Here is an 11,280-nt window from a genome sequence, read left to right on the forward strand (position 1 = left end):
TCGTTAATGCGAACGCGAAATTTCATCATTTATCTGGCATATTTATTGGGTATAAAATGAGAAAATATTTAAAAATTGTTTAAAAGTGTGGGCGTGAAATAGAGGGGCGTGTCCACAGTGTGTTTGGTATACAAATAAAAATTGGCAAGACAAACTAAACTATTTTCAAAAATGTGAGCGGTTTGCGGGCGTTAGAGTGGGCGTGGCAACATGGGTAAACAAACTGCGATTAGAAACTGTAATCTGTAAATCTGTAAACTGTAAATCTCAACGGGCAGACGGACAGGCGGACATGGATAAATCGACTCGGCTATTGATCCTGATCAAGAATATATATAATTTGTATACTATATAACGCTTCCTTCTGCCTGTTACATACTTTTCAACGAATCTAGTATACCCTTTTACTTCACGAGTAACGGATGTAAACAATCAATAAAGAGCACATAAAGATTGCTTAGTAACGTAAATAAACTTTATAAATTGTAGCACGTGAAAGCTATATAATTAATGTTATCACATTTAAAATGCCTGAAAATGGAATCACCGACAAATTATACACTTAATTTTTTTATTTCACAAACGCGTACAGTTAAATTCAAAAGCAATTCTGTAAAATGATTAAACTTATTACTAGCGTTGCTCTTTATATATATGAATATGTATATTCCAAATAAACAGCTATTCAAAAGACCCCAATTGAAAGTTGTCAAATGTTACTTATAAGTGCACTTTATTTAAACGCTTTCCTTATTGGATGTCTACGTCTCGAGTGCTGTGGTCACAGGTGTAGATTGCACGTGAATATAAGGAGTGATGGGAAGAATCTAATATTTATATCGAAACATCCAATCAAAGGCAAGATCTTTTTAAAGTAATTTTTGAAGTTTGAGTTATATCTCAGATACATTACTGCAGTAAGATACAAACTCTTAGAATACACATTATGCAGAAGGTATTCCAATAAGTTCTCATAAATTCCCATCACTGCACTCGCTAATATCTACTCGGTGTAGCTATATTGAAAGAGGGCCGCCGAGGGCGATCTGACGGGGACTAGTTGGCTCTGACCATTTGGATTGCGGAATACCATGTAGTCGCGTCCATTGATCAGGCGCCGCACACCGCCCTCAGAATCGCCGCCCAGGAGGACACCATTGCCAAGGGCATTTCCGTTTGCGAGGGGACGTCGCCAGCGATTTAGTGGAGCTCCGTGACTGCCGCCGTTGAAGATGCTCTGGTACGGTGGCGGAGGAGTGACATTTTGTCCGTGGGTGTTGGCGCCCAGGAGCTGCCCGTGTCCACTGTTCAATCGCCTCCAGCCACGCAGCCAGCGGGATGGAGCCACCGACTGTCCATTGGGCGTTCGTCCGATTCCGTGACGCGCCCACTTGTTCGCCTCCTGGCGACTATTGACGTACCGGAACACCAGCTCAGTGCTGAAGACGGCAAGTGCGGTGGCGAAGCCGGCCAGCATGATGTAGTACGTCATCATCAGGTCGCCGTTTCTCAGCTGTCGCTCCGTTCCGCCGAGGTCCTGCGGACAGATCTCGGCACTCGGCAGATTCCTCTTAGACAGGTGCTTCACGATACCCGATTCCACCAGGTGTAGCAGCCTGCAAGGTGTGAAATGGCATTATCCGTATGGTTAAAGCATCAGCTCACCCACTCCGGGTCAAATAATTGGCTCAAATTCGAGCCGATTGGATAGGCAAAGGTCCTCTTCTTCTTCAGGAACGGCTCCTTGGCCATGGCAAACGGGCAGTGGACCTTCTCGTCGCTAAAGCTCACGGTTTTCCGGTACAGATAGTCCCTGTACAACATTATGTTTATCGCCGGCCGATCCCTCACAAAAACATAGCCATTCTTTTCCACGTAGTTCTGCAGATTGTAGGTGTCGTTGGTCTCGTCCGAGAATACGGCGTAGTTGTTCTGGATCATTCGGTTTAGCATGGACAAGGATTCATTGGTCTGAACGATAAACGGGAATGAATAAATATTAAAAATTTTAAATAAACGTAAGAAATCTATTTTAAGATTTCAATTTAGATTAACGGTTGCATATTACACACTTTCACGCAGAGAAAACCCCGTTCTCTACGATCTATAAATCTAGCCAAGATCGAATCATGTTCAGATACTCATACTCTTACTCAGATCGAGATCGAACCATTCTCAGATTGCAAATGACTTTGCTCTCATTTGGCTCTCTTTCTCTCTCTCTCTCTCGTTTTTTCAGCTCTCTTTCACAATCTTAAACCTGATACAGGTTTTCGAAATCAAGAAGTTTTCTTCTCATGAGAATGATTATCTATGGAAAGCTTGGAAAAATAGCTTGTACAACCCAATCAGCTATCCTATATTATGTGTGAAATTAAGCAAAAAATGTTTGCATTAAGGATCCAGAACTATTGCACCACTAAAAATCGATATTTTCATGGACTTCCCATGCCTTTCCGCTCCTCCGTATCCCACGGGATCCCACTCACCGTCCGAATGGCGTACTCCACTCCACCGCCCCGCATGGAAACGAAGTGCTTGTTCTTCGTCAGGATATCGTTGACCGTGTTGTACGGCAGGGTGAACTTGGAGAGGGTCAGGAAGGCGGTCAGGTTGGCCGTGTAGAAGGACGTCAGTATCGTGATGAAAATCCACCAGGTGGCAAAGAGCAGCCGCGTCGAGTCTGCAATGGTTTTCAATGGGCTTAATGAAACGACAAACTGCCGGGGTTCCCGGTCCCCGATGGCTTGGCATGCAATCCGTGGGCCATTAGCGCCCGCCGATGGCTATCTTAACCGCTCGATTGCACTTTAACCTAATTGCGCCCACCTGCGATGGGCGACAGGGTGCTGCCCTGCTTCATCAGCGCCCCGTAGACGAACCAGGCGCAGTGGCCCAGGGAGTAGGGCGTCTCCTGGCCATCGCCGGTTAGCCGATTGCGCAGAATGATCAGCAAGTAGATGATCGGCCCCACGGCCAGCAGAGAGACGAGGATCAGGATCCACACCCAGAACTCGAAGGGCGCAAGCAGTCCGGACCCACTAGCCGACTCCCGGGGACGCTGCATCACCATTATCCACTCGCCCTCGTCCAGCGTCGTGGTGGAGTAGTAGACGAAGCTGCGCTGGTCAGAGAGCGAGGGTATGAAGGCCGCCGCCAAGTCCACCGTCTGTTGGCCATCGATATAAGATATAATCCGACTATATAGTATCCAAATCCAATCTCCGCCAGACTACTTACACTGCTGTTTATCATCTCGATGAGGCTGCGATCGAAGTCGTTCGGCGAGCCGATGATGTTGTCCTGGGGCACGACCACCTCATAGGTGAAGTTGAACTTCTTCTTGAGGAAGTCGATGATCTGAAAGGAGACTCCATGCCCGACACGGGTGCCGTTCTCCAGGACCTCGGTGTAGCTGAGCGGATAGTCCTCCAGGGTGGCGATGCGCAGGTGCTTGCCCCCGATCCAATCGAGCATCTCGCGCAGCTTTGGCTTCTTCCTGTTAATGGTCTCCAGCGTCTCCACGGGGGCATCCGGATCGAATACGGCATCCGAATCCTCCACATCGATGGGCAGCTCGGTGACCGGGGAATAAGTGCCATTTTCGCCCAGCTGGATTAGGTTCGTCGGCGGGGAATCGTTTAGCGGCGGACAGGCGACGCAGAGGGCAGCGGCCACCAGCAGCTCGATGCCAGTGGCCATCGATGCGAGTGCCTACTGTACTATTTGGGGTTTTGCAACTCTAATAATTTCACTTTTTGCGCTTCCTGGACATTCCTCTGTTGCGTTCCCCACAACGCCGCGTGCCTCACTGAAACGGAAAGTGGTAACTTTGAATTACATTTGTCCCGCCTCGGCCATTCGGATTGCTTTGTAAATATGGTCCCTGTACGCTTGGCCACCCCGCAAATACAATTAACAATAATGACAAGTGCAAACATGACAGTGGGTCATGGAACGTGCGGCTCCTTTGGGTGGCCACAACTTCCACCCCAACCTCGGTGATTGGAATACAGATTCGAGGCTTTGATTGGACGCCATGCCGGGTTGGAAGCCAGGTGGTGACCATTCCCAGGGGTCTGGCTAATAAGCTGGGCAACAGCTTAAGAAAATAGATGTAAATATATGTCCTATATATGTGATGTATCTAGTTCAAGTCCAGCGAAAATGGGTTATGCCTGGATTGCGTCGTCATTGCCGAACCAATTTCACCTTTCAAGAGCATGAAGGCTTCTCGGGATACTTGAGCTCCCCAATTACGGCCAGAATTGATTTTCCTATTAGCTAACTAAGCCACAGAGTCATCGGTAAACAAATTAGTTCTTACTTAAGGACTTAATATGGCCGACAGTTTGTTTAATGACTATGCAATTATAATTTATAGGTTTGTCTTTTGGTAACAAGCTGCGTTTCCCGTTCTCAATACTTCACTTACCTTAGCTAAAATCTAGATTTGGAACTCTAGTTATCTGATTATATTGATTCTCTTCAGATTTTGTATGCATATAGATGCTATAAAATGCTATATTCCAGATAGAGAGAACTTCAAATTTGTTAGATTCTCATGTGTTTCTTTTTTCTTTATTTGTCATGTGCGCATGTGTAAAGTATCTACTGGGTCAACCGAAGCGAGAATTGGTGTCCAAGAGTTCGCCGCTGGCCAATGCATTTTGGCTGCACTTGCAATCCTCGCCGTCCACTCGTCCCTTGCCAGAAGTCAGGATGCGCATGCCCTCGGCGAACTTGGGGAATCCGGACATCGTCTCCTTCAGCGTGGTCATCATCACCGGCAGGTACATGAAGAAGTCCTTGAAGTGGCCCACCACCGTGTGATAGTCCACGGGTCGTCCACTGACCGAATTCTGAATGTTCCCATCGTTTTCTATATCGTTTCCGGTGGAAGATGCGAAGGGCAGGGCAAAGCAGAGCTGTGAAACTGTGATCAAAGGGTTTTTATTTTCAATTTAACTAAATATCTTATATATTTCAATCACTTCGCTGCCCTAATGGCGTACAAGTGGACCTTACCCAACAAGAAAACTGTTGCCACTGCCTGCAGTTGGAACTGGAATCGCTGGTTGTCGTCTCCCATGGCTAGAAATTTGCGCAAACGTGCAACTCGGGCCAAAGTGCATCGAAATATATATTATTCAGAGTGCGAGGTAAGCAGAAAAGTTCAAGAACTCTTCATCGACGCTTTTCTTATTTCCCTGCTATGGTCATTCGCTTCATTACCGAAATACCTGAAACCACTTCGTTTGGTCTTTTCACTATATGAAGCCAAAGACCTTAGGACACTAAAAGAAAATCTCTTATTTCAAATAAAAATACTTAAATAAAGTCATATTATATAAAAATATTATTATACGATAGATACATCATTTGAACCCGAAAAACTTGCTGATTAGAAAAGAACTCTCTTTTATGTTAGTCTTCATATCTTGCAAATAAAGTTTGAGTGATCCATTTATACGGATCCACTCCCTCGCAAAATACATATACCCTTCTAGTGCGGGGTATTATATTCATTATTTATTCACCATTCGTATTGTACGATAACTATCGTGTTTTAAGAGTGCTGGATTTTACCTCAAGATGTCGCTACGATGGGCGCCAAGCAAATAAGTTTGAATTTATTGGCTATATAAAGTCGTCTCGAAAACAGGTATTTGTACTTTGGCACCTTCTCTACATATGCAGTCTGAAACTAATAATTATTTATTGATTGATACTTGGATTGGTAAACAGTGTCCGGTTTCCATTCCAGAGATCCCATCCCAGATCGAAGATCGTTGGGTATGAGCATTCAATCAAGTGGTTAACCAGGCATCGCATTTAATATATGTTATTGATTCAATGAAAACTACATTTACAGGGTATATAGTGTTGATTCTACATCTCCTTTTGCCATATAGTTGTTACTTAACTTTACCTGACAATGAAATTGCCTATTTTGTGTGTAGTTAATGGACAGCAATTAAATTGTTTGAAATTATTAAGTGAATTTTATATGATTTTTACATTTAAAAGACCTCATGTATCAGTTGTAATTTTGTAAAATATTTGAGTGGTTTTGAAAGCATATGCAAAACTAGCAATCAGCATTGGCGAAACTTTTTCATGGAAATTGATTGAATGGGATCTAGTAAATATCTAGAGAAACTGGTCGACCATGCCTCGCATGCCTATGCGACTATATACTTATATACCCACATAAAGTATGTTCAAGACCCAAGTCGGAACCCAAAAATGTGCTGACCGATATGCGGGGAATGGGGCTCAAGTTCAAAGTCAATGCCGATGCGCCGGCTTTGAAATGCTGCAAGCCGCAAAAAGCTGGCTCTCGAAGTAAATGCGGTAATAGTTGTGTATATTTTTGTATTTGTTTACTCAAACTTTGTTGCTACTTTTTGGCACCAGGCGGCGAAACCGTTGGCGGCGAAGTGAGGGGCTGGGCGGGGATCATTGGCCCACTCGAAAACACGTACAACACGGCGGCAATTCGCTGTTTATGCCCGGCCACCGAATTAAGCCACAATTGGGATCCGGCTTTATTGATGTTCGCTGGTGCGTGCGCCTCGTTGCCTGGGAAGAGTAAAATAAAAAATATTAATTGTAACAGGTTTTATGACGCGCCCATCAACGGTTGGCCGCCAGTCGTGTCGTGTGTCATCCACAGTTCCACAGCTCCACAGCTTATCGCTTATCACGGGATGATTTGCAAGTTTATAACGAGATGGGAGATGTTTTAATAAATACACATACGACTGGCTTAATGGGCCATTCATTTTCTTTAACATCCATCGCACAGGTGAGCAATTCACCACCATGTTGGCAGCACGAAAGAAGCAATTTGTTAGGGCGATTATAATAACAGGCCACACACATAATAGGCGTTACTATTATTTGAGTCTCATTTTCACGGACTCATTAGGTTTATGGCATTATTAGCAGGTGGGATACCACTTGATACACTACACATCTACCGGTCATCAAAATGAACGGTTAGCGTCTTAAGCGAACTTTTAGATGTTTAAAGGTGAGAAAAGTTATTCGTTTGAAACGGGTATATTTCCAAGATACTAAGATACTTATACTTATACTAAGATCGGAAATATCTGATCTTCAGCAATCTTGTTTCTCGCTGTGTTGTATAATTACAACTACTCCAATCCGAGCTGATATTATGTTTCTGGCTTGACTTAGCTTATAAACAGGTAATCATGGTCTCATTATTATGGATCACTTGTACTTCAATAGAAGTTTTCCATACCCCGCCAACAGAAATCCACGTGCCCACCGCTTCTATGCTAGTGATATGGAAATTCGCCATGCAAAATTCACTCACGTAGTTCAAGAATATCATTTTATTTGACTTTCTGATTCTCGTCGAAGTTTTGTATTTACACTTGGCATACGCCTAATTAGGACTACAAATACACAGGCAAGCTAGCGAAGAAGACTTAGGTGCGATATCACAGGGAGTAATTCACGGAGGAGAACGGGCCCCACTATTTTTTGGATTAGATCACGAACTCCGGACGACTGTTCTCCCGGGTGATCAGGAACGGGCGCATCTCGCTGGGACAGCGGAAGGTCTCGAACAGATGGGTGGCGAATCCGCTCTTCTCCCCGGGCAGCTCCAGCATATTGTTCCATATGGAGTTGGCCGCCGCCGCATGTCCTCGCTGGCTGAGATGGAAGCAGTCCTCCGAGAAGAAACGGGTATCCGTCTGCCCGGAGCGAGTGCGTGGGAAGTCCTGGAACTGCGAGAAGGGCTGTACATTTATCGTAAATGTCTGAAAAATGAAATTAATTCGAAACATTTTAAAATTAAATTCCAATCCTAAGCAATTGCTACCGCACTTAAATTTGTAACATCCCGACCAGAAGTTAAGCTTACCTCGGTGTTGAACTCCTCTCTGTTGGCAATCTCAAAGTCCTTGGCTATCCAGCGCTTCATGATGCCCTCCAGATAATCCAGCTGGCCCTTACCCTTGCCCATCAGACAGGGACACTCGAAGCGCAGGGTACTATAGCAGATAGGCGGCAGACCAGTGAGGTTGGTCAGGAAGCGGAGATTGGGAGCGGGCACTATGTTGAGCATGAGACGGGGTACATTGTCCCTGAGGTAGCGATAGGTCTTCAGCATATTGCGCTCGTGCCAGTCGACGGTCTTCTCCGGTTCCGGATAGTAGCAGATGTCTGTGCAGAAGTCGTTGTTGCCAATGAAGAGGGTGACCAGCTTCCAGTCGGAGGTCATGTTCACCCTCGGATCGCGTTGCATGCGCCGAACCAGGACCTTGGCCATGTACGGCATATCCCTGGACATGGCGGCCAGTTCGGCGACATCGAAGCGCGAGGAGCGGTCCGTCGAGATACCGTCCTTGATCGCATAGCCGTACAGGTTGGGATTGAACTCTTTCAGGATGTTTGGCAACGTCAAGTACTTCCTCCAGTCGTACTGCCCACCAATGGACCACACAACGCCCCTGTTCTCAACGGTCACATGCAGTAAGTTTGTGGCAAAGATGCCGTTTCCGGCGGTCAGCGAGTCGCCCATTGCTCCGATCACATCGATGTCTCCGGGTCGCAAGCGATGCACACTGGTGGGTCGCTCCGGGCTCCTCTTTCCGGGTCCGTGGTCCACATCGCAGAACTCCAGCAGGGCTCGAGTTCGTGGGTTTGACTTTTGCGTTTTCTGTCGGCAATCGAAATGGAAATCGCAAATTAAGTATTTTTAAATATTTATGTTCTTCAAATCATCCAAAGCAGAAGAAAAAAAACAGTTTGTTAGGTCTCAATCCATAAGAAACAGCAATACTCGCTTACATGAAATGTAAGTTTAATATTTTTTATATTTTTAATAAAAACGTATGTGTATAAATTTGTAAATTTTGTGGGGCATTTTTTCGAGCTAAAGTGCCGTCGGTCAATTAAAATGAAATAACAGTACACTGACCGCATTTCCATAAGTAAGTTCTGATCGGAAAGTATTGGAACCAAATCCGGATCAATGGTTGCATTATGGTCTGCTGGACTTACCCCCGCGATTTGCACGCGCTGCACGTTTTGTGGATCGTCGCCAGATCGACCGGTAAAGGCCAGGCCCAGAAGACGCAGCGGTCTGTAGACGTTCTTCAGAGCCACGTCCAGTGACGTGCGCTGTGACGTCACCTGGCCGAAAGCGAGCAGGAAGAGCAGGCCAAAGCAAATTAAGCGACTCGATGACATCTCGAAAGACAGCTGTGGCGAGGGAGATAAGATAAAAAGCCGTGTAAGTCTCGACCAGGTCTGTAAAAACGAACCCCACTCCACGCCACACACTTTCGGTTTCGCTGGTGACGTGCTCAACTTTGAACCAGTTCCCCAAACTTGGCCAAGAAATTACACAGAAGCCGCGCTCGGGCCCCTTCAGTTTATTCACCTTTGGCTGTTTTTGGCTTTTGTTTTGGCATCGGCGGCTTGAAGCCGACTAATTTTAACATTTCGGCATTTAATAATATTGACCACGTTATGCTAATTGATTGCTATGGTACAAAATATGTGGTGGAGCCATAGATAATGCGAAATGACTAATCAATTTGGTAAGGCGAGAAGAGTATTTTGATGAAATACCTAGATACTAATTTCAATAAATATTATGGAATATTATGTATAAATACATGCATCTTACGGGCTTAAATCCAACTAAAAATAGCTAATCACAAGTTTTTAAGTCACGTATTACTTTACCTAATTTTAAGTGCTCAAAAAACAAGAGGAACCCATTCGGTTTAATTGCCTTTGAAAGTTATTCCACAAGTTTCATTATTTATTACTGCTCTTTATGAAGATTTAAGTCAATACCATATTTTATGCATTCAACTCTTAAGACGTTCATTAAATTTGCAAAAAATATAAAACGTTCAGTTCACAAAGTTGCCGAAAATGGCCAAAATTATCAAAATTATACTGGACTGCAGGCGGAAGTGTCTAGGAAGGGGGAAACCGAGTCAGAGCTACATAAGACATCTAGAGAGCGTGCCAAATCCAGTTGTGATAAAGATTGATTTAAATTTCGATTTCGTTTGGCTAAGCGAATTTGCTTCCTTTCAGCCCCACACGAAACAAAAGACTTAGGAAGCGAACGCGCAAATGTAGAACAACGCGAAACCAAATACTCGTATGATACCCTCTTATCATACCTCTTATCTTATGCAGGCACGATTAATTATCCGCAGACGGAATTTCGAACTTAATATATTTCACTTGACTTATTTTTGGCGTAGTAAATCTTGCAACTCTTATGCTCACACACGAATTGCACAATTACTTGAGATGCGATGGGCACCGCGAGTCCCGATCGAATATTCCAGGCCAAAAGCGCGATGAGCGTCCGGCTCCGTCGATGCCTTAGAACGAACTGCTGGGTAGAATTTCTGATTATGCTGATTTTATACGGAGTCCCAGCGGGCAGCGCTCGTCGGTGACTACGCATAGAATAAAATGGAATAGCACTAAAAACAAAACCACAATCATCGCATGTGCGGGACTGGCGAAACAGAACAAAAGTAGAAAAATATATGGCCATATATATCGGCTGTCTGAGAGTCAGATTCAGAGACTCAGATTCAGACTCACATTCACATACTGGTTGAAGCCGCAACTGCGAAGCGCTAAATGTGATGTTCACTTTCGTTGGGCCGATAAAAATAGTCCGCCGTCCAGATGGGCTTCCATTACACCTGTCATGCGTGGCTATTGCGATCACGATCGCGATTCTAACCAGCCCAGTCATCGTGCCTTGCGGTCCCTGGTCTGGGATGAAATCGGACATTGGTTTTATAAATAGAAGAGCTCAGACTTTGGTCCAGACGATATGCCCGTTTATAGCCGCTAATTGGCCGATGGGGATTTTAATGGCCGGGAATGCCATAAAAGAGCCACAGATAAATGTACATTTGCATCGGCTCGGGAACAAGATGATGATCGTTTCCGATTTGGCCAAACTCGCGAATAACACTTCCTATACAAGTAATCGAGACCCTGTGCCTGCCTGCCTGCCTAGTGCAATTGACTAACCTTGTGTCGATACAATCATAACGGCCAGAAGCAATTAAGCCAGACACCGAATCCGGAGAAGAAGCGACAGCAACTTGTTATAAATCAACGAGCCCAATCGACACGGAGGAACCGTCGAAGCTCGGCAACACACAGCCACATCGAGTCGAGTTGGATTTTTGGCTAATTTATGACGTAGGCAGAGAGGCCGAAGATTACTCATGTATGTGTGGCATG

The 11,280-nt window shown here is 45.0% G+C and overlaps 3 protein-coding genes across 3 annotated transcripts; all 3 read right to left on the reverse strand.

Moving 5' to 3' along the window:
- Positions 1-699: 699 nt before the first annotated feature.
- Positions 700-3,818, reverse strand: LOC6616236 (glutamate receptor ionotropic, delta-1). Its single transcript, XM_002040565.2, has 5 exons — positions 3,241-3,818; positions 2,830-3,169; positions 2,490-2,683; positions 1,670-1,971; positions 700-1,616 (listed from the first exon to the last, which is right to left on the reverse strand). The coding sequence occupies exons 1-5, from the start codon at positions 3,700-3,702 to the stop codon at positions 1,004-1,006; spliced, it is 1,911 nt and encodes a 636-aa protein (XP_002040601.1). The 5' UTR covers positions 3,703-3,818; the 3' UTR covers positions 700-1,003.
- A 797-nt stretch (positions 3,819-4,615) lies between these two features.
- Positions 4,616-5,134, reverse strand: LOC6616237. The gene is made up of 2 exons (XM_002040566.2): positions 5,029-5,134; positions 4,616-4,936 (listed from the first exon to the last, which is right to left on the reverse strand). The coding sequence occupies exons 1-2, from the start codon at positions 5,090-5,092 to the stop codon at positions 4,620-4,622; spliced, it is 381 nt and encodes a 126-aa protein (XP_002040602.1). The 5' UTR covers positions 5,093-5,134; the 3' UTR covers positions 4,616-4,619.
- A 2,231-nt stretch (positions 5,135-7,365) lies between these two features.
- On the reverse strand, positions 7,366-10,413 carry LOC6616238 (phospholipase B1, membrane-associated). The gene is made up of 4 exons (XM_032719096.1): positions 10,188-10,413; positions 9,046-9,246; positions 7,904-8,701; positions 7,366-7,799 (listed from the first exon to the last, which is right to left on the reverse strand). The coding sequence occupies exons 2-4, from the start codon at positions 9,232-9,234 to the stop codon at positions 7,524-7,526; spliced, it is 1,263 nt and encodes a 420-aa protein (XP_032574987.1). The 5' UTR covers positions 9,235-9,246; positions 10,188-10,413; the 3' UTR covers positions 7,366-7,523.
- Positions 10,414-11,280: the final 867 nt, after the last annotated feature.

The sequence above is a fragment of the Drosophila sechellia genome, chromosome 3L, assembly GCF_004382195.2.
Source record: "Drosophila sechellia strain sech25 chromosome 3L, ASM438219v1, whole genome shotgun sequence".
NCBI lineage: Eukaryota > Metazoa > Arthropoda > Insecta > Diptera > Drosophilidae > Drosophila > Drosophila sechellia.

Bases quoted from the DNA above. Each gene is read 5' to 3' on its own strand.
- LOC6616236 (XM_002040565.2), bottom strand. From the start codon at position 3,702: ATGGCCACTGGCATCGAGCTGCTGGTGGCCGCTGCCCTCTGCGTCGCC. The intron at 3,170-3,240 runs GTAAGTAGTCTG...GATGGCCAACAG, and splicing joins TCGAGATGATAAACAGCAGT to ACGGTGGACTTGGCGGCGGC. The intron at 1,617-1,669 runs GTGGGTGAGCTG...CACACCTTGCAG, and splicing joins AGCCAATTATTTGACCCGGA to GCTGCTACACCTGGTGGAAT.
- LOC6616237 (XM_002040566.2), bottom strand. From the start codon at position 5,092: ATGGGAGACGACAACCAGCGATTCCAGTTCCAACTGCAGGCAGTGGCA. The intron at 4,937-5,028 runs GTAAGGTCCACT...CTTTGATCACAG, and splicing joins GGCAACAGTTTTCTTGTTGG to TTTCACAGCTCTGCTTTGCC.
- LOC6616238 (XM_032719096.1), bottom strand. From the start codon at position 9,234: ATGTCATCGAGTCGCTTAATTTGCTTTGGCCTGCTCTTCCTGCTCGCT. The intron at 8,702-9,045 runs GTAAGTCCAGCA...GATTGCCGACAG, and splicing joins AGCGCGTGCAAATCGCGGGG to AAAACGCAAAAGTCAAACCC. The intron at 7,800-7,903 runs GTAAGCTTAACT...TTCATTTTTCAG, and splicing joins GAGAGGAGTTCAACACCGAG to ACATTTACGATAAATGTACA.